The 20,282-nt window shown below is 37.9% G+C and overlaps 1 protein-coding gene across 2 annotated transcripts in view; it reads left to right on the top strand.

Annotated features, from left to right (window-relative positions):
* The window catches only part of TENM1 (teneurin transmembrane protein 1), a 240,286-nt gene that overhangs the window by 85,221 nt on the left and 134,783 nt on the right, over positions 1–20,282 (top strand). For both annotated transcript variants that reach the window (XM_065643703.1, XM_065643702.1), the window contains exons 3-4: positions 4,769–5,009; positions 16,965–17,203. In XM_065643703.1, the coding sequence (XP_065499775.1) occupies positions 4,769–5,009; positions 16,965–17,203 (480 nt within the window). The remainder of the gene's footprint in view (positions 1–4,768; positions 5,010–16,964; positions 17,204–20,282) is intronic.

The raw sequence follows: 20,282 nt of genomic DNA, 5'->3' as shown, positions 1-20,282 counted from the left end.
GGCCATGGTGGCACCTACCTCTAATACTTAGTTCATCTTCTTAGACCCAGAGCATAAATCTCATTGTAAAATAGAGGATTTTTATTCTATGCTTTTTAGCTCTAGTCTTAAGCATACAGATTCTCAGTCTTCCCTGCACTGAATCTTTTCCAGTTCTTCAGGGCCCATTTACCTAAATTGGGCACAGTGCTCTGGGCATAATCTTTCCATTCTGTTAGGAGGTGTCAGACGTATCTTCCTGCATGATGCAGATGTACCTGTTCTGAGGCTCAATTTGGATAAATAGCATCATGCTCCTTCATTTCTGCTTGATTAAAAAATTACACATTTGTTGGTAACAGAGCGGTAGTATACCCGTAGAACTTTACCTAAAGTTAGCTCTCTGAATATATGTTACTATTTTGCTCATTAAATATCAGATTGCAAGCTAATTCATTCTCAGCTGAGACATGTCCAGTTAAAAAAGAGAAAAAATCCAAACAGACCAATAAATAATGAATTCAAGAACTGAAAAAAATATCTGAAAAGCACTACAGGTTAGATGCAAACCTTTTAAGGTTCATTGCATTTTAATATATTCTCTCTGATATACTTCACTTAGTAATGATACAGGCTATTGTAATCTTGTCAGTAAATGATAAAACGGTTCAATTATCCCCTATTTCAATGTGGATCCAAAAAGTATAGTAAAGTATACTTTAAAACTGTTAGGACAATACATTAGCAAAGGCCCGGCTTATTTTCAAAAACGATTTTTAGTCAGGTGCTAACTAGTTGGTAAAGCTGCTTATTTCATTTTTGTCAGTCTATAAAGCAATTTGGCTACATTTTTATGATTACAAAAGCATTTTAGCTTGACTCTTAAGGAAAATGAGTTTATGTTAATGCTGCTCTCGTCCATTGGTCTGTGTCTCCAATAACTTTTGAGGAGAATAGCAGCAGTCAACCAAAATGGCAGAGTAAGGGAAGCATCTCAGTTAATTAATTTTGCACTTTGTGAAAAGCAGAGGCCTAGTAAAAAAAGCAAGATTGAATTATTGTATCTTCCGAAGGAAAAAGCAGTAGCAGCAGCAGCACTCGGCCACTGAAGGGCTGTTGAGATCTGCGCTCCATAACTGTAGGATACCAAGCGCCATTATACAACTGCCATGGAAAAGCGCGTGTTCAATATTGATCAAGGGCCTCCCAAAAGAATGAGTCAGAACTAAAGAAGAAAAAACATTCAGGACAGAGGCAGAACTCCCCTCTTCGAACTTCAGAGAAAGGAGAGCAAGTAGAAATCTTTCAAACTAGCAGAATTACAAGGAAAGTTTTTCTTGTTTATAGCTAGCATCAACACAGAGGTTTCTCCTTTGGAGTGAGTGTATGGTATGTATGCTTTGCTGAAAGGAGAGAACTATTTAAAAATAATGAATTCTTAGGGGAAAGAATTTAGACATTTTCTAAACAGCCTCTTCTGTCTGTAAAAAAAAAATGGGCTAAATGCAAGTGCAGATGAGAAGGCCAACAGCGAGGGCCAAGAGCATCTCTTCTAGCTTGGGAGCTCCTCAAAATCTAATTTGAAGCAAATTATTGTAAATGTAAAGTTTGAGCTGAAATCATATTTTATAGTTACATTTTTAGATTAATGGAAACTTCTGCCATGTCAACGAACACACCGAAAACAAATAACGCTGTATTTGCATACCATACGTAGACTTTTTCATGTAAAAAGGTTAAATTTGAACATTATTAGTAACGAAAACAAAATTAGGAGTTGTTACGGATAGCATTATGCTGAAAAATAGCAATGGGATAAAAATTTATGGCTAAGCTAATTTCTATATCATTCCTATACATTTTGGAAACTTGTTGGGTTTAGACAAATTTTCTTGTGTAATATCACTTGTAGGTAGTTAAACGATCTTGCATTAGGTTATTTTACAGAGTCTACCATTTATTCCTGAAGAGTCCTGAAGAATCTTAAGTGTTCATATTTAGATATAACGCTTCTTTATATCCCAAGCAACGTTTTTTGTGGTATAAAACTAAAGTGAATGAGATGAAGACTTAGTTTCAAGCAAAATAAAAATGACCTTGCCAAATTAGAAAGTCTGTAAAAACTAACTGGAAACTCAGGCTGATTCTCAGCATAATAAATTTGCAGTGTTTTACTGAAGTGAAGGTCTCATGCAGAAGACTTGTCTTTAAATCACCAAAATACTTCAGAATCTCATGTGAGGTTTTCTGTGATGTCAGTGGCTGGACAAACGGGTGACAAGTGTGATAATTAAAAAGGAATCCCCCAGGAAATCTGATGTGTTAATGTATTGTAATAAATTGCCCTGGGAGATATAAGGTACCATACCAACCAGAAATACTTTATGGTTCACAAAGTAGAACCAGTCGCTTGCATGGAACATACTAAACTGTTTGTCAGATAATTGTGTGCTGTCGACAGGATAGGGACGGTACAGCTAGAAGGGGAAGAAGGGAACTAAAAGATGTGGTGCCATGTAGGTTATACATTTTTTTCCCCCGTTTACCTAGAAAAGCAGTCACCTTGGCTGCTCGGCATTTATTACATAGCTTTTGATGTACCTTGTAGAGTCTAACTGCGTGTCCTGGCAAAGATCAGCACTTTTCTAACAGGACAGTGATACAACCATTAAAATGGCTTGTCATGCAAATTATAGGATGTATAATAGTCCTGCAGATTTTCCATAGAGTGGATTTAAGATAGATACCGCTAAGGGAATGTCGTTGATCAAATACTTGAGGATGCTGGACATCAAATATTATGTCCAAAATTTAGGTAGCTTTCAATTCTAAAATAGCAGGATACAGGATTTACTGAGATTAATTATTATATGAAAGTGCCTTAGCAGATTATTTCAGAGCTCTGGACTGTTGACTCCAGTGATTTAATTTACTGAGGTCTCCAATTTTCTAATATGCTTAGAAATGCTTTTCTGGTATATGCAAACTAATATTACAGTGTAAACCTTAATGGAACTGTAAGAATGCTGCCTTGATAAAAGATCAATGAAATTAAAAGGATTAAGTCTGGGCCAAATCCGTGACAGCTTTGCTTACCACAGCATAGAAAAGCTTATGTGGAGCACTAAACAACCTTGTTTCTCCAGTTGGGGTAAATTGTGGCTGTCATGGAGAAAAAAGTGCTGCGCTTTTTTTTTTTTTTTTTTCCCCCCCACCAGCCATTCCAAGAAGGGAAGGGGCACTCTTTCATCTTTCACCTTGAAGACACATCATGTCATAATTTAAAGAAAGCATGTGTTGTAAGTGGATGGCAACAACAGTTCCTTGCAGGGGATTTTTGCAGGTTCATCAGAGCTCTGCTCCAGCTGGTCTTGTGCAAATTTAACAGGATGTCCGCTAAGGTAAAAGGGAGAGTGAGGGTGAGTATAGAAAAGGGACAAAGCCACATTAGACACTGAAGTAAAATAACTAGAAGAGTTTCAAGTTAGCAGCTTCACAGTTCACTCAATCTGGCAGCAATTTTTATCAACGTTTTCTTTGCAAAGTATCTCTTATTGTTCCTTTAAAAAGTAATTTCTTGCCTCAATTCTCCATAGCTGTTTCTTGCCCTGCTGAGAGGTTTGGAGACTCTTCTGGGAAGTAGAGAAAAAAACATTTTATTGTCCCTTCAAAGTACCGTTACACCGTATTTGTACCTTCGTTGTGTTTTGCAGGAGGATTCAAGCTCACTGGCACAGGCTGAGCCACCTAAAAGCCATGTAGCAGTGCTAGAGAAGGGCAGGACGCGGGCAGGCGCTGCATCCCCCTGGGGCCGGCACAGCATCCCCCTGGGGCCGGCACAGCATCCCCCTGGGGCGGGCACGGCATCCCCCTGGGGCGGGCACAGCATCCCCCTGGGGTGGGCACCGCATCCCCCTGGGGCGGGCACCGCATCCCCCTGGGGCGGGCACGGCATCCCCCTGGGGCGGGCACGGCATCCCCCTGGGGCGGGCACCGCATCCCTCCCAGTGGCTCCCGGGCAGCGCTGGGGGTGCCGTAGGGCAGCGGGGCACAGGCAGCAGGGCCTCGGGTACCCACCACACACAACTTTCACTCCGTCCGCTTCCCAGCCTGGTCTGGTGGCTGTGAGCTCTTTGCCAGCTCATCTGCCTTTAGCTGCCACCAAACCTTTTCTCTGGGTATCCGGATCATTAGCGCTGCAGGTTATCTTTAAGAGGGCCCTTTCCCACGGCTCGTTTAACAAGTGCAGTAACAAACTTGCTGGAATGTGTTAACTTGGTTTTATCAAAGATGGTTTTTTTAGGTGGTAGGAATTATTCAATTATTTTCTCTCTTGATTTGAAGTGCAACACTAATTCTTACACTCTGTCTATTTCTTTCACAGATATTCTTAAATGAGATTTATACCTCATGAAATCCGTTGGTCTGTGCTGCAATACAATGTCAACTTGATTTATTTGTTCTTGACCCTCCTCCTCAAAAAATCCTATGACAGATTAAGTGAATGCTGTATCTTTTTTTTTCTTTTTTTTTTTTTTTTTTTTTGGTTGAACTACTGAACTACAGTGCTGGAGGGTGTGTGTCTGTGTCTCATATTCTTCATTTCAGTAGTGTATTATATTTTAAATTATTTCACACGTTGCCACATTTTACAGGCAACTGGGTTAGCAACATGATAAAGCACAATGCTTTAATACCTATAACTATTATATCATGCGCATACTCTCTTGATCTTTTTTTAAAATAATAACCCTCTATGGGTTTCTTTGCCTTTTCCTTGTTGTTTCAGATATGCCAGGTAGCCCACACAACCAGTTCACCTTCAGGCCCCTCCCGCCGCCGCCTCCACCACCGCACGCGTGCACTTGTGCCAGAAAACCACCTCCAACAGCCGATTCTCTCCAGAGAAGATCAATGACCACCCGGAGCCAGCCCAGTCCTGCTGCCCCGACTCCCCCCACCAGTACCCAAGATTCGGTGCATCTCCATAACAGCTGGGTCTTGAACAGCAACATACCGCTGGAAACCAGGTACGGACCAACTCGTTATACACAGCACATCTCAAAAGTCAAAACAAAAAAAAGATGGGGGGAGGCCTGACGTTGACATGAGGTGGTGATGGGGAATTACAAGTTTGTTGTTCAGGACATGCCAGTGCATTTTGATTTGAGGCCACGTCGTGTGGCCATGTGAGGCCGTATTTACTTGATTCATCTAGATCGTTAATGCTCATGAAAGCATGTGTTTTGCTAAGTTTGGGAAGACATTGATTTCCTTAAGGTGTATAGATTACATAGGTGTTTTAGAGTTGAATGCAGTCAGGATTTGTGCTTGTGTACTTGTCATACCATCCCATGTTCTCCCAGGGCCATTTTGCAGTCAGCAAACAGAAGTTTTGTTTAATTGGTGTACACTTCTGGAGTCAGTGTTCAGGCTTCAACATTCCTGTGGATAAGAAAAGATAGGAAATAATACTAAAATATTATTTTCCTCTGTGTGTGTGTTTAAACACTTTATATGTACACAAAGAATATAATTTGATAATCATTTGGTAATGGAGAAAAGATATGTATGTGCTCAAGACATTGAGCATGGAGAGCCTTAACCCCAGGAGCTGAGGGAGGGTTCATCTTCAGGATAATTCACAATTTACATGACTAATTAACTCTGGAAAATAATTGAAAGCAAATAACTTCTCTATCCAGCAAACCTGTGATTCTGTACCCAAAGTTCTGCCTGCAAGGGTACACGCACGCCTTTCTGAATTTTTGGCTATAGTAAGCTTTTTGGTTCCTAATAAGCATTGGCTAATATGATGGCTTTCAACTACAGCTGTCCTTGATTTTCTACAACGTTCTTCCTCTTTACAGCCAACAGAGCATGAAAAAGTTTTGACCAGGGTTCCCTTTGGGTTGCAGCATGCTAAAACACAGAAACAGAAAGTGCCTGAGTGTCTGTGAAAGTTGTGTTGGGTGAAACACAGATGGATGTCTGACATCCAACTCATCTGATCCAGAGAATTTTAGGTAACGTGTAGAAATGTTTACTTTTTAATACACATATGTCCAAGGGCCATTATCACAATTAATCACAGAAACCTAAATTTTCTTCTTTTATAAGAAGGTTGTTTTTATTTTCTTACATATCTCAATTTTAGTATACATCTTTAAACACTTTGCTGGTAATCAGAAGTGTCAAATTACGTACTTCTCCTCTGATTCATTCTGAAATAAAACTTTCCTTCTTTGTCTTAACCAAAAATCACAAAAAAGAATCAGAGGATGGAACTTTTCTCCAAAAACAAACACGAAGAAAATTTTAGTTCAGCTAGTCCTTCTAGAGCTAGAAGCTTCTGTCTACATAATCTTTATAAAGATCAATCTCTGCCATTTCTAGTGTATCAAACATATATATTCTGTACTTTCTGCTGCATATAAGACTGATCCCTGAGCATTCTGTACCCATTAAATATCTTTTGGTTCTCTTCAATTAACACTTAGGTGGATCTTGTTTAGCCTTTCTACATCCCTGGTCACTGTTTTCTCTTTAGACCCTCTTGGGGGAAAATGCTTTGCAATTTCAAGTCTTCTTTGAGTTCAGTTCCATTTTTCTGGTTTGTTATTATTTTTGCAAATTTGAAACTTCCCATAAAGTGCATTATCTAGTGTAATACATAGATATATAGTTATATCTATAATTATGTAATTGGATGCTAACAAAAGAGCTGCACGGTGGCTTAGGAATTCAGACTGGAAAACACTGTGGGCTACACGTTAGTCAGCGAATTTTTCACATTCCTGCTCTTCAGTGGTTGGTTCGGCTGATTTGATGCACCCTCTGGTAGCAAATACCTGCAGCCTCTTGTGGAGCTGCCTGAAAAGCTATAGAATCGGAAAGCAGAATCTGCAAGACTGTTCGCCAAGACAAGTTTATGTGCAGACAAGTGCTATAGCAGGGGAACATTGTAATAAAAACATTTGCAATCACTACTTCCCAGAAGTCTATAGTATACAACACAGCCTTAGAGAAAAAGAATGGCTTGTAGCCCATTTTTCCTTCCTTTAACAGAGAATGATTCAGCTAGAATTGAACAAATACTTTAGCCTAATATCTGGATTCTCTTGCCTTCCTTCTCCATAAATGTTTAGCTGCTCTTTAAAAATAACCCTACAAAATAAAGGGAAGCATGTCAATGGCAGCTCTATTTTTGTGCTAAATCTTTAATAGCACAAAGTCTGCCTAATATGTACATACCTAATATATCTAAGCAGTTGTTGGGGGTTTTTTGTTGTTTGGGCTTTTTGTTCGTTTATTTTATTGTTGTTGGTTTTTTTTTAATTTGGAAGATTTGCAGTCAAAAAGAAGACTTAGACAGTAATGTATTCCCTATGTAATAACTAGGCAAAAATCCGAATGCACATGTTCAGCTTTTCTATCCAACTGTATCTGCTGTTAATCCGTAAACAGCACATGTGTTTGCATGGTTTATCTATAGCCATGTAGTATTAGAGAATTTTCAGACAGGAAAAGATTTACTAGAACTAATCATGTGACTGTAAATCCTGTTCACTCTGGGCAGTCAGAAATGAAGCAAGTTCACGAGTCTGCTCGTAATGATAATGTGTCATATTTAACTAAAAAAATTTCTGTAGTTCCGATAATGTTTAACATACTCTGATTAGACATGTATTGTTATGTAATTAGAATTTGAAAACCTAGATTAGAATGGAAAGAGCTGCAGTAAAGACATGTACTGAGGGATGTGTTCTGAAAGCTTTTTTGTAGAGTAAAACTATATGCTATTTTTATAGGGAAAGATAAATCAGAAATTCTGGTTTGTGCTTCGTCTAGAGGTGTTTTATGCACGGACTAATCTGCAAAGCAGTTTTGTCAGGACCCACCTTATTAGCCCGCCGGTTTAATGAGGAGACTGACTTGGAAAGGTGAAATTACTTGTTCAAGTTCACACAAGCTTTTGACAAAGCCAAAAACAGAGTCTGGATGTATGTCATTGCCAAGGCCGGTTCTCTAACTCTGGCAATTATTCTGATTGTAAGCAACTCGAATGAAAACAAGAATTAGGTATACCTTTAAAACTTCAGACGCCAGGTCACAGAGTAGTTGTCGATGAAGAAATTGGAGAAGAGCTGTAGCTGTGGGAGGTGTAACAGCTCAGACTGACTGTGCTGCAGCCTTCAGTGCTGGGACGTGCCTGGAAACGCAGGCGCTATCTGTATGCATGCACACACGGGCTTGGAACAATTTATTGTTAACATGACTTATGAACATGCAGTAATTTCATTGTCACGCAGAAAAATAATTTGCAGGTATTGCCAGAAAAAGACTGCAAGGATCTCTCGCACTGCATAAAAACACAGGGAACATTGATTCTCTTTTTTGGGATAATGTTATTGGACTTTTACATAAATCGATTTTTTTCTTCTCCCCCAGAATAAAGTACTTGCAACCTATTGCTTATTCCCTTCCTTTCCACTAAAATAATTGGTTTTTTTCAGGTTTCATAGATACTTTGCTCTAATGTTTCAAATCTTCTGATTTACAATGTAATACATTGTCATTATCTCTGACAGCCCCGTCTGAACACAGCTTACATCTTTTTATGGAGTATGTATTAAACCCTGACAATTTAAAGGAGTGTTTTTCATTTTCTCCATGCCTTGTTAGTTGACTCAGGATTTGTTTTCTTGCTTTTTTTTTATCTTGCTTTTTTTGTATTTTTTTTCATGTGTTTCCTATTTATTTTCCCACTTCATTCAAATAATAAGAAAAAAGTAGGTGTTAAATAGGGGGTTTTACCTGATGCCATTTGTGATCCTCCCTATAGTCTGTTAGAGTTCCTTCATGGGTAAACCACTGGACATGCTTATTTTGGATAAAGTTTTGCATTTAGATTACCCAAGCATTATAATCTTTAAGTTTTCTGTCAAAATTTACCTAATTTTGATTTTATTTCGAAGTAGTATTTTTTTAGTCTGGCTTTGTGCTTCAGTATTTTACATATTTGCTTGTTCCTTCCTTTTTAAATCAGATTTCTTTCTGGTTCCTCTAGCCCATTTAGCCGTGTTGGCAGTAAGGTTAATGCTGTGCTGAATGGACTGAAATCTCCCTTCACTGCACTGGCAATGAGCCAAGTACTGTGGAAAAAGACAGCTTAATTTAAGCAATCTTATCACCATGGTAATAGCTCCTCTAAAGGGACAGTGAGGTACCAGACCATGAACCTGAAATTCAATTATCATTAATTTATATAAAACTTTGAAGTACTAGAATAATAAAAGAAGTATTTGGGGTTCAAGGCAATTATGATTTTTAGTTACTATTCAGAAATATTTCAGAGCCCTGAAGTTTGATAATGGTTCTAAACACTTAAAAACTTTGAGAGTTTTGGAGTTCAAGAAGTTTATTCAGCCCAGATGGAGTCACTCCTTTCTGTGTTATATAGTTATTTAAGGTGCATGTTTAAGACCAACTGGATTTCTGTTTTCCTAAAAAATCCTGTTTATAATTCTGTTTAGTATAGGGGAGACCTTGGCAACTATCACTTATCAAGAGATTTGTTCTGTACTACAGTTTTCCCTTGCTCTTTTTTAATCAAGCTTGTAATCATTTGTGCTTTTCAAAAAGTACATTCATAGCCTTTCAAATCATAGAAACCTGTACATACTTATTTTCTGTTTAATCTGGAGTAGTGCTAGAAACAGAAATAATTAAAGAAAAATGCATATGTAGATGTGGACTCACACAGTTCAGTGTGAGCTCTTGGAAGCTTCATTCTTTCCCCTTGGTCTCTTCATTTGAGCATCTTGTGAATCTTCCCTCCACTGCAGAGATACAGAAAGCACTTTTGTGTCTTCTTTTTTCCCAGTTCGAGGTTTCCAGAGCAAACAGAATGGTTTTACGACTCCCAAGGCACAGAGGTGGTGATGATCATAAACCACCAAGCTGGGAGACAATTACTATTTGAGCAATGCAATTCATTAGGAACTCGTTTGCCAATGGAGCCTGCTCCTGGGTTAAATGACCAGACTAGTGGTTCTTCCAAGAATAAATGCAGGGAAGTGCTTCATTTATGATCTTTCCTTCAAATCATGTTGGTCAGTATTTGCTATCAGGACATTTCACTTGTATTTTGTCATTTTCTACCTAATTAAACAATAAATCTAATCTATAGAGAGGCTGACTGTATTAACAACAGACACATGGCAAGGGTTTTAAACGCAGTCAAAGTCCCATGTGTTTTCACTGCACAGAAGAAAAGATCTAAAAATATTTAAGACTTCCGAATGGTAAAAGAAAAACTGAAAACTGTAAATGTGACCATGAACTTAAAATAAAAGCCGTAAATATGACCCTAAATTTAATAATGTGGGAATGAAAGAATCTTTTATGGAAATAAAAATATAAACATTTTTCAGCTATAACAAAGTACAATCTTTATGTCAGCAGCAGTGGCACTTGAGGGTCCTTTCAAATCATTTGAGATCCAGTCACTAGGGACAATAAGGTGATTTAAATAGTTCATATACTCTCCTGTATTTTTTTCTTTGGGAGAAGCTCTGGTGTGGGCTTCCCTGGAACAGGGGGTCAGTATTTGTATGAGTAAGGATTTTTGATGTAGGCTTAACAGAGTAACTCGAACAATCACACCGCGGATGCTCTTCACAAATTATTTTGAATAATGTAATAGTGTACAAAGTTGTAACTAAAAGTAAAGAGATGTTATTTCATGAACACTAATAAGGAAGTGGCCCATTAGATTTCTGTGAAGCGGTGTTTTCATTTACAAAACCAGAAACAGACTGAATATATATTTTGAAAGAGAAATGTCATTACAGGTTCATACAGAGGGTCTAGGCTGAATTGGAAAACAAAGACTGTGTGCAGCAGAAAGGGTCAGAGATACGCAAAAGATTCTATCTTTTCATTTCAAAGAAAAACATATACGTGTGATGGTATCACCTGGAAAAGTGTCTCTATCCCCGGGATAGCTACTTCTAGGAAATCTGTTTTGGAAGACTAGATAGTATTCACGTGGTCAATGTGACACATCTCTTGTCGAATAAAATTTGTGTTGTCAAAGTAGCTGTACAGCTTGGCTTTAAACCGTATGTGAGTGTAGGTATTAGGACGTAGAGTCAAACACTAGTAATTAAAGTCAGTCCGAATATGCATGAATACCCACTGGAGGAAATTCCTGGCAAAGAAAACCGTGGTGCAACTAGTTCTACTTCAGTTATCTCCTTCCTTTATTTCTATGATTTATTTATTTCTATGATTCTATTTATGTTCTAACCACACAATATAAGCAACAAAATTACAATATTAGTAACAATAAATAAAAATATCCTTCTCAGTTCTTGGTTTCAAAGTGCTCTGCAAATATTTATTTAACTTTTGTAAATATTATTGTAAGTAATTTTCCACAACGAAAGTTTAAGATTTATTGAAAAAAAAATAGGGCAAACCCTGAGCTTATTCCTTTCTTACCCCCAGATCTCTGTATGCATTGATCAGTTTTACTCAGTTGCTGTTTGTAGCGCTAAAGGAAAGTTCTAAGCCACAGAAAAGCACTTTCGAAAACTACTAGTTCAATGTAGCAATATCACCACATATCATGATAATAAAGCCCATACTGATCTATACAAGAGTAATGTACGTCCCCAGTGCGGTAGTTTTCGGGGTGTTTGTTTGTTTGTTTGTTTTACCACTAAATAGCCAATGAAACCAGAAGACACTTGTGTTTTGGACAACTGTTCCATTTCAGAAGCTGTTCTTAATTGGTTTTGGCACTGTTCTATATTTATATAATTGTTGTCCCGGATTTCTACCAGGGACTTGGAAGTTAAGTCATCTGGTTTAACAGGCTTGTCTCACCTACAGCAACGACAGACAAATGAGTCAGCATCATGTCACTAGTTGTTCTGTACTGAAGTGAAATGTAAAGGATACAGATTCTTTTTTTACATCCTTTCACATCCCAGGTCACAGGGCCAGGTTTTCAAGCAGTATGTAAAGTAAACAGGAGTGAATAAAGAGAAGCAACTCTATGGCCAAGGTATTGCAAGATTTGTGTTTCTACTAACCCAGTGGTTTGCTTTCAAATCTGCTTTCCTTCATTTTTTTTTTCCTCTTAGAAAGCCATAGTTTTTAATGTAAATGGAAGGAAAACAAGTTATAGGTACAAATGAGGGTGGACTTCTAGGCCTACAGACACTAGGCATAGGGTAAATATGCAGAAATTACAGAAGGGATATCGAGCCCTTGACAGAGTTGAGGGACATCACTACAGTACTGGGATATCAAAATATTTTCTCAGAATTCAATTAAGGATTTCTGTGTGGAGTTAATCCGGCTCCTGTAATAGTATTACATTACCACCACTTGAATTCAGTTGGGACGGTGCTTCATGTGTAGCTTTTGTAAGACTTAAATTACCATTCCAGATAGGAAGCCGAAAGTACGTAACAAAATATCCTGATAGTGAAGGGTGGAAAGAAAGAAATGAACTCCTATTCTCTAATGTTCTCCTAGCTGAGAATTCATCATTTTTGTATGAACTGCACTCTTGGAGTTGTATGCTGTTCCTCTGAAGGTTGAATACGACCAGTTAGATGAGCCACATGAAACTGTACCTTTAGAGTAAGCAAACTATTCTGTGATCAGCAGGACTGAGAGGTCTCATTTCATGTCTTCTGTCACCCAAGCTCCCCAGGAACTCCCTTCCTTCAGTCCTTAATCTCTTTCCCGGGCACATCGCCATTGCTCGGCCCATGTGTGTTCTGCCTCAGCTGGGGGGCTGGCTGGAGGGGCTGGGAGAGGACCAAGAGCTGAGTTGAGGAACGGGACCTCACTGGGGCTTTTACTGGTTGTGTTGGGCTTTGGGACGGCTTTGTTCCCGCCCTCCCCACCCCTGATTTTTATGAGTCTGGTAGGATCTTTTTCTTCCTGTCGGCTTTACTCGAGAGGTTTCAAAGTTCGAAAGTTTTACGTTTTCGAGATGAACAAATGGACAGATAAGCAACCAGATGTTGTGGTTACCTAAAGAAAGGGGAAGTGTTTTCCAACTGCCTCTTTTATACATGAAATTATTACTGAGCCTTTAATATTTATGTATGTATTGGAATTATCACTGTAATAATATTAAGTGACTTTTATTTCACAAACAAATGCCTTGTGGATTATGTCCTGTATTTCTCTTTTTAAGAGAATATTATCGTCTTCTTTATGGATGCTTTTGATGTTTTTGTGGGCATTTATAACTTCCCCACTTGGCACAAGTGGTCTATCACTCATTCTTATAAATGCTCTGATTTGTTTTGTGTTCTCAGTTTGAAAAAAATTTTTTAAAAAGGCCTTAGCTTCTCTCTTAGATCAAATATTAAAGCACATACCAGGCTGCAGTCACATCTAAACTTTTGAACTGCAATTTTTATTATTTTGCTCTTTCAAGAAAGCACCTGATTTTATGGAATCGATAGCAACAGTTTAGCGTGTCCTAATGTCCTTTGGGAACAGTGGTGTGCTCAGACAGATGAGGAGCTGTCTGAGTTTATGAGAACACAGTCACAGTCTAGCTTTGGAAATTTGTCTTTGTGTCACCAGTGTTTTTCAAATTCTATAGAAATGTCTTTGGATACTCAATATACTCTCCCAAAAATGGAAGGCATAAACAATTGTGGTTTTTAACATTTTCTTGACATTATTTCACTGGTAGCTCCGTTTCAGTGTGCTGTGGTCTCAGAATCTCAGTTTTATTACAAGTTAGAGCTATGTAAATTCTCCTCTGTGTGAATGGAGTCATCTATCTACAAGTGTGTGAGCTGGATCCAGCTTGAGTGCGCTCTCTGCTAATAATGAAATCCCTCCGCACACTAGCATTTTACCATCAGGCTAGGGAGTCACATTTATAAATCCCTGTGCAAGAGAATGAAATTATTGCTGGCTATTGATTGCAAGGCTATTAGAGTCTTAATAATAACTTTCAATTCAGTGTTTCCTTCCCTTTACCTCTGATATCTTTGAGCTGGGCACCATAAAGGACAATCAATATTGCCAATATCAGACCACTTTGCTGTATTTTAAAAAAAATTTAAATGAAAACTTATCCAATATGTAACATTTTGTCATTATGTCTTCAAAATGTAAAGCAGTTAAGAAATTATTCACTGGTTAATATATATATCTATATTTTTGTATGCATACATACTTTATGTATATGCTTATGTATAATAACACATTTCTTATCTTATATGGTAATTCAACTTCTGCTCTCTTGAATATCAGTACAAATTTTCTGTGATGTTCTCTCCTACTGGATATCTAAAAGACTCTGTACCTTGTTAAATACTGACTGAAAATTAACGCCTCACATACTTGTAAAAACAATGTGTGACAACAAAGCATTGAAGCTGAAACAACCAACTTTATTCTGATGGCTTGGTATGAGGAAAACAGCATTATATAGTCCTGTCGACAGTTACATTTCTTCATTGGAATTTATTATTTTACTATATTTGAGTTTAGGATTTTTGAACTAAAACAGCTATAGGTAACATTACCATGTTCAGAGCATTGCCATCTATATAATGTATAAATCTATAGTTGTGAAAGTCAATGGGAAAGAAAACTAGAATGCCTTGTCAAGATACTGTACTCAGATTCGGTTGTCTTTTTTTTGTCTGATTGCTGTTTACTTGGGTGATAAGAACTGAACAGGAATAGCTGGTATTCGACATAAGCAACACAAAAATTTTATTCTCATGGTGCATTAAAAGATTCCTGGTATGTAGGCACTGTAATCTGTAATGCAAACTAACAGGTATTCTCATTTACCTTCTTTTTATGTAACTGCCTGAATAAAAGCCCTTTAAAAGATAAAGCTGCCCTGTAATACTTTTTTATTTTCTATGATCTGGCATTTCGAAAACTGTAACCTTCCTTTTAAAATCTTATAATGGAAATACATAATATTATCCTCATTACACCATTTTAGCAATTACCTTTTCAGGAGCATATATTTACAATATTCTTAAAGTCAAATGTCACAGTATAATCATGTTTCATGCTCTTGAGTGTTTGATCCAGTGTACATCCAGCTGTGAATCCATCAAAGAAATTCCACCAGCATGGATTGATTGATTGATCCATATATGTATTCAAAAACTTGTCCTGTGCCTTGCTGAAGGTGTAAAGGTACATTTGTCATTGGGAGGATTCTGGACCGTGTCAACATTGGCCAGTTAACTTTAGCTGTGAGGCGTGTCTGTGGCTTTTGGCTTGTAGGCATTATAGTGCCACCTGATTCTAAATGCAAGATCTTCCTTCAGTTTTGGCAGAAACAACTGGAGACAACTTGCACCCCCAGCACAAGTGGCATGGTAATGCTTGCCTGGGCTCTGCAGAGCGCTTGCACAGTGCTCAGCTGATGGAAGAACAGAGAAATGGGTTGTGCAGGAACCACCAGCAGCAACAGCCACAGATGCTCTTATTCAGCTGGGAGCTGGTGTGAACGGAGCACAGTTCAAAGCACCTGAAATACAAGTGGGTCGTTGCTTCCCTTCAGTATCTGGCTCCCAAAGCAAAGAGCTGGCAAGCTCAGGAGAGCTGAATGCGGTTCTCTAGGAAATGCCTTTCTGAGTTGGGGTGCTCAGCAGAAAGGCTCCAGAGATTCAGGCTAAAACACCACGCGGTGGCAGCTCTGTGGCCAAGGCAGCCCTCGTTCTCACAAGCTGTGCAGGAGCAGTGCCCCTCACCTGCCTTCTCAGCTCAGACCTCCTAGCCTGGGACCGAGGACCACCGAGATGCTCTACGCTTCTTTGGGTGCATGCTGTGGCATGAGATTTAGCTAATACGTGTCTGTCAGAAAAGAGTGCACTCGGGAAGCTTGCTCGCTTAGGTAAAACAAGGGAAAGTTGGTGTTTCCAAAAGAATATGTGGTTGCTATGGTCAGCCTTGAATATGTCTTTTTTGCCACAGTTTCTGAGCACATAGCACAGTAAGTTATTGTTTAAAATTAAATATCCTTTCCCAAATTCTCTTGGAGAGTACTTGCCAGTCCTGAAAACCATCCATCTTCCTATAGACAACCACTCGATATTTCTGCACCAGAGCCTGTTCTGCAAGGCACATTTTTGTATCTTATTTTTTGTGCTAATGTAGGTCTCTGCTATTTTTTCTGGAAGGCAATCAGTCCTCCAAAATATGCTGAAATAGCTCTCCAAATGAATTCTTTCTTAGTATGTTTGAGAATCACCACAGTAGGCAAAAGCATTTTAAGAAAAACTGCTCTCAAAATAGCTCAATTAAGAATACTAAAGACATTGTACTTTCCTGTGCAGCAACTACAGTCCTTCAAAATGGATTATCCTTGTGGATTTTTCTCTCTTTTTTCCTTTTTCTTTCTTCCTTTTTCTTCTACCTTTTTTCTTTTCTTCCTCTTTTTCATTTTTGTTTGGTTGGTTTTTGTTTGTTTGTTTTTGTTATTTCCCATATTCTGGAGAGAATCCAAAGTGAAAGTAAATATTCGGAGTACTAGTGGCTTCTGCACTTTTTTTGTACTTTTGGTGAGATAAATCCAGTTGTGTGTTTGTGGATGGAGTGGGTGTTGCTGGCAATGATACCCATGTCTTGGGAATGCCCAAGTAGCAAAGCACACAGGGGCTGCTCGTCTTGGAGGATGCCCCGGTAGTTCACTGAGAAATAACCTCTCCTCAGCATTACTCTGAACCACTACAAGGATAGTTTAGAAATCATTCATGTTATATTGTTTTACTAAAAAATTGCTGGAAATCTTGTGGTGTGGTTGAAAAACTTCCAGTGCAGAGGGTATTCAAATGCAAATTTTCCTGTCTTTGTATTTTCTGTGGATATATGTGGTATTTGTCATACAGTACTTCTGTAGTTCCTTTTGCTTCTTAAATCACAAACTGTTTTTTACATCATGGTTCTCTGTCTTCTTTTTGTAGGCATTTCCTATTTAAACATGGATCTGGGTCTTCAGCTATCTTCAGCGCAGCCAGTCAGAACTATCCTTTAACATCCAATACTGTTTACTCTCCACCTCCTAGGCCTCTTCCTAGAAGCACCTTTTCTAGACCCACCTTCACTTTTAACAAACCCTACAGATGTTGCAACTGGAAGTGCACTGCTTTGAGTGCCACTGCTATTACAGTCACCCTGGCCTTGTTGCTAGCCTATGTTATCGGTAAGCCGCTCTTGCTTTTCTGTGCTGAATTATTCTTTACCTTCGCTGTTCTATTGTCTTGCTTGCTTTCACATTAATACAAATCCTGTTTGCCATTGGGCGCTTGGTAAATTGTGACAAGCAAAAAGCTAGGTTGGCCAGAGGTTGAATACAGCATGGAATTCTCATTAACTTTCTACTCTGTTAACCTTGATACTGCCTAATAGAGAGAGAAATATTATTCAAGATGACACGTTTATACTAGCAGAGGACTCCTACCGATGTTAATTGCTGTTATATTTTTCTTAATATAAAAATCAAATGTTTAATTTAAGCTTTACAACATTGTTGCTGTTAAAGAATTATTCAGAAATGACTGATAACTCTTAATTGTATTTCTTCAGTCTAATCGTGATTTAAATCTTCCATTTTTTCCTCTTAATTCTTACATGATTGGACAGAATGACAGCTAGCTCTAAAAATACATAGTATTTTGCACCATGTTTTCTAAGTTATATTTTGCTGTCCCTTTATTGAATTTATATTTCAGAAAAATGTTACATAGATTGAAGGGCGGTTACTTAATTTCAAACTCATCTTTGTAAGTATCTGACTTTGCAATTTTGTTCTCATGATAGATTGGCAGGATTTATTAGAATAGCAAGAAACACCTTTGTAAAATAGATATATTGGAGGTGGGCATTGAGTGAAGGTGACTACGATTGTACAGGACAGAGCAAGTCTTTGTGACTCACTATGACATTTTGGCTGAACATTAATTATCACATTGGTTTTTCAATCTGAATTGAAAATATTACGAAACATTCATTGTGTAGAATCTTAGAATGTGACTGTGACTTGTAAACATATGGAAATCTAATTAATTTTTGCCTCTGCGATGCACTTTCTCACACGCACTCTTGCTTTGTTGATTTAAGTGCCAGTTCACAGATGGGCATGAGCCAGAGTATCACCAACATCTTATAGATTCAATGGGAATAACTCTGGGTTCGTCTGAAAGAGTGGTTTATACTTGGTGAAACTTGTACAGAGGTACAAGTACAGATACCTCCAAACTGATAAGTGACCACTAATTTTCTCTGTTCCCTGAATAAATGTCCTTATAGTGAAAATTATTAAAATTTCAGACATTTTTTTCCACTGTGTTGCAGGGTGTTTTTTTGGTGGTTGGTTGGTTTTTTGGTTTGGTTTTGGGTTTTTTGTTATTTGGGGGTTTTTTTGTCCTGTAGGGACAAAATTCTGGTTTCTGTCAGTGAGATGCTCATCAGGAGGGATTTTTTTTTCTGACATCCTCATCTAATGCAGATGGGAAAGCAGATTTGATCATTTCGGATGTATGATTATTTGAAAGCACCTGAGGATCTAGTAAGCTACATTAATTGCAGATTTACATAGCAGCTGGTGAGCATATGCCCTCAGTTAGACTGGCTGTATAATTTTTGCAGCCTCATCTGTTTGCTACACATATATCCCACCCACACCATTTCAATTTTATCTGGATGAAGCTCTGTTTCATCCCTGCTTAGATTTCAGGCTGCCACTGAAAATTTCTTAACTTTCTAGAGATATGCTGCTACATGTCCTCAGCCCAAGAAAGCCCTAAGTGCATCATGTCATCATGAATTAAAAAGCTCTGTATGAATTTCCTGTAGATGTGTCTGTATTTATCTTAACCCGGTAACATAAAGGTGTAACATGTTTTCTTTAGTTGGGCAGAACGAGGTAAAATGAAGATGTCTTTGTATTTTATAAATTATGAGTATTTCTAGTTATGTTTTCTACAGAAAAATATAAATCTCTGAATCAGGAGTTCTAATTCAGAAAATTTTCCAAGGTGCTGTTATTTGTTCTTGTTTGCCCAGGGAATTTTTCAGCGGCATAAGCTTTCCTGCAGGTTCAGATAGTATTAGCTAGCTTATCCTAAATTAATATTCATGCTGCCCATTTCTGGTTGTTTAAATATTTAAAGAAGTTCATGATCTGTTCTTATGAGTCAGGTACCTTAGTTCTTTCCCTTTTGTTAGGTATGAATAATAGCATATAAAATATTTTCAAAGTTTACTTGTTCTGTAAGTTTTCATATTTGCGTATCTTTTCACATCAAAAATTGAAATGTGCATGTTTTAAGTAAGAGTAGTTGGATATACAAAATCAGATTGTGTGTAACACTTTGAAGTTTAAATCTACTCCCCCAGGTATTTTCTCTTTGCTCACCATGGCTCAGGTCCCTCAGTCCTCACTCCAGGCAGGTTTTCTTCAAGTCAGAGGGAATTATGTCCGAGCAATGACTACAGACTTGGGACCACGTTGCAAAACAAAACTCATTTTAATTTAAGCATCAGATTTAACCTGGGATCAGCTCAGTGGTTGTTACTGGAAGAATAAGAGAGGTTTTGTAAAGGCAAAAGTATTTTCACCTTCATATTTTATTCCATAGTCTGCATTAACTTACAATGAGCTGTGATTTCAGGCCAAATGAAAGCAGATCAAAATTTAGCGTTAAGCTTTTTCTTTCCCTATAACTCAAATGTGCTTTCTCAAATATCTTGCACAGCCATTAGGTGCATGAGCTACATGTTACTGTTAAAAATAGGCCCAAGTCGCAGCCTCGAGCCAGTCAGAACATTCCCAAAGTCGTGGAAACCCAAAGCTTATTCCAGATCAAAAATTTGCAAGTGGCTCTTCTGTTTGTAACAGAGACCTGTGCCAGAGTCCTCTAAGCTGTGATTTCTTTTCAATCGAAAGTTAAAGTAGCAAAATGGTTTTGTTCTTTTATTTTTCAGTATTTCCCTATTATCAGTAAGACTCAGTAAAGAACCTTTTACTTGAGAACACGTATTTCTTCTGTATTTTTTCTCCTTTGAACTACTAGTAATTTAAAAAATTCATTTTCTCTTCATGTTCCCATTTTTGGCCTATAATCACCATGTTTATTATTTGGTCCGTTCTGAAATAAATTTGACTGTTATATGGACAGTAAGGAAATTACGGAACCCTGTAAATGTTTGTGTAACAGCTGATTTATTGGAAATCTTTAGTCAAAATATTTAGTTTCTCAGGTAAAACACATATTTTCATT

Source organism: Caloenas nicobarica, chromosome 12 (genome assembly GCF_036013445.1).
Source record: "Caloenas nicobarica isolate bCalNic1 chromosome 12, bCalNic1.hap1, whole genome shotgun sequence".
Classification (NCBI taxonomy): Eukaryota; Metazoa; Chordata; class Aves; order Columbiformes; family Columbidae; genus Caloenas; species Caloenas nicobarica.
The sequence above is the reverse complement of the archived record's forward strand: the minus strand, read 5'-3'. Positions and strand labels throughout refer to the sequence as shown.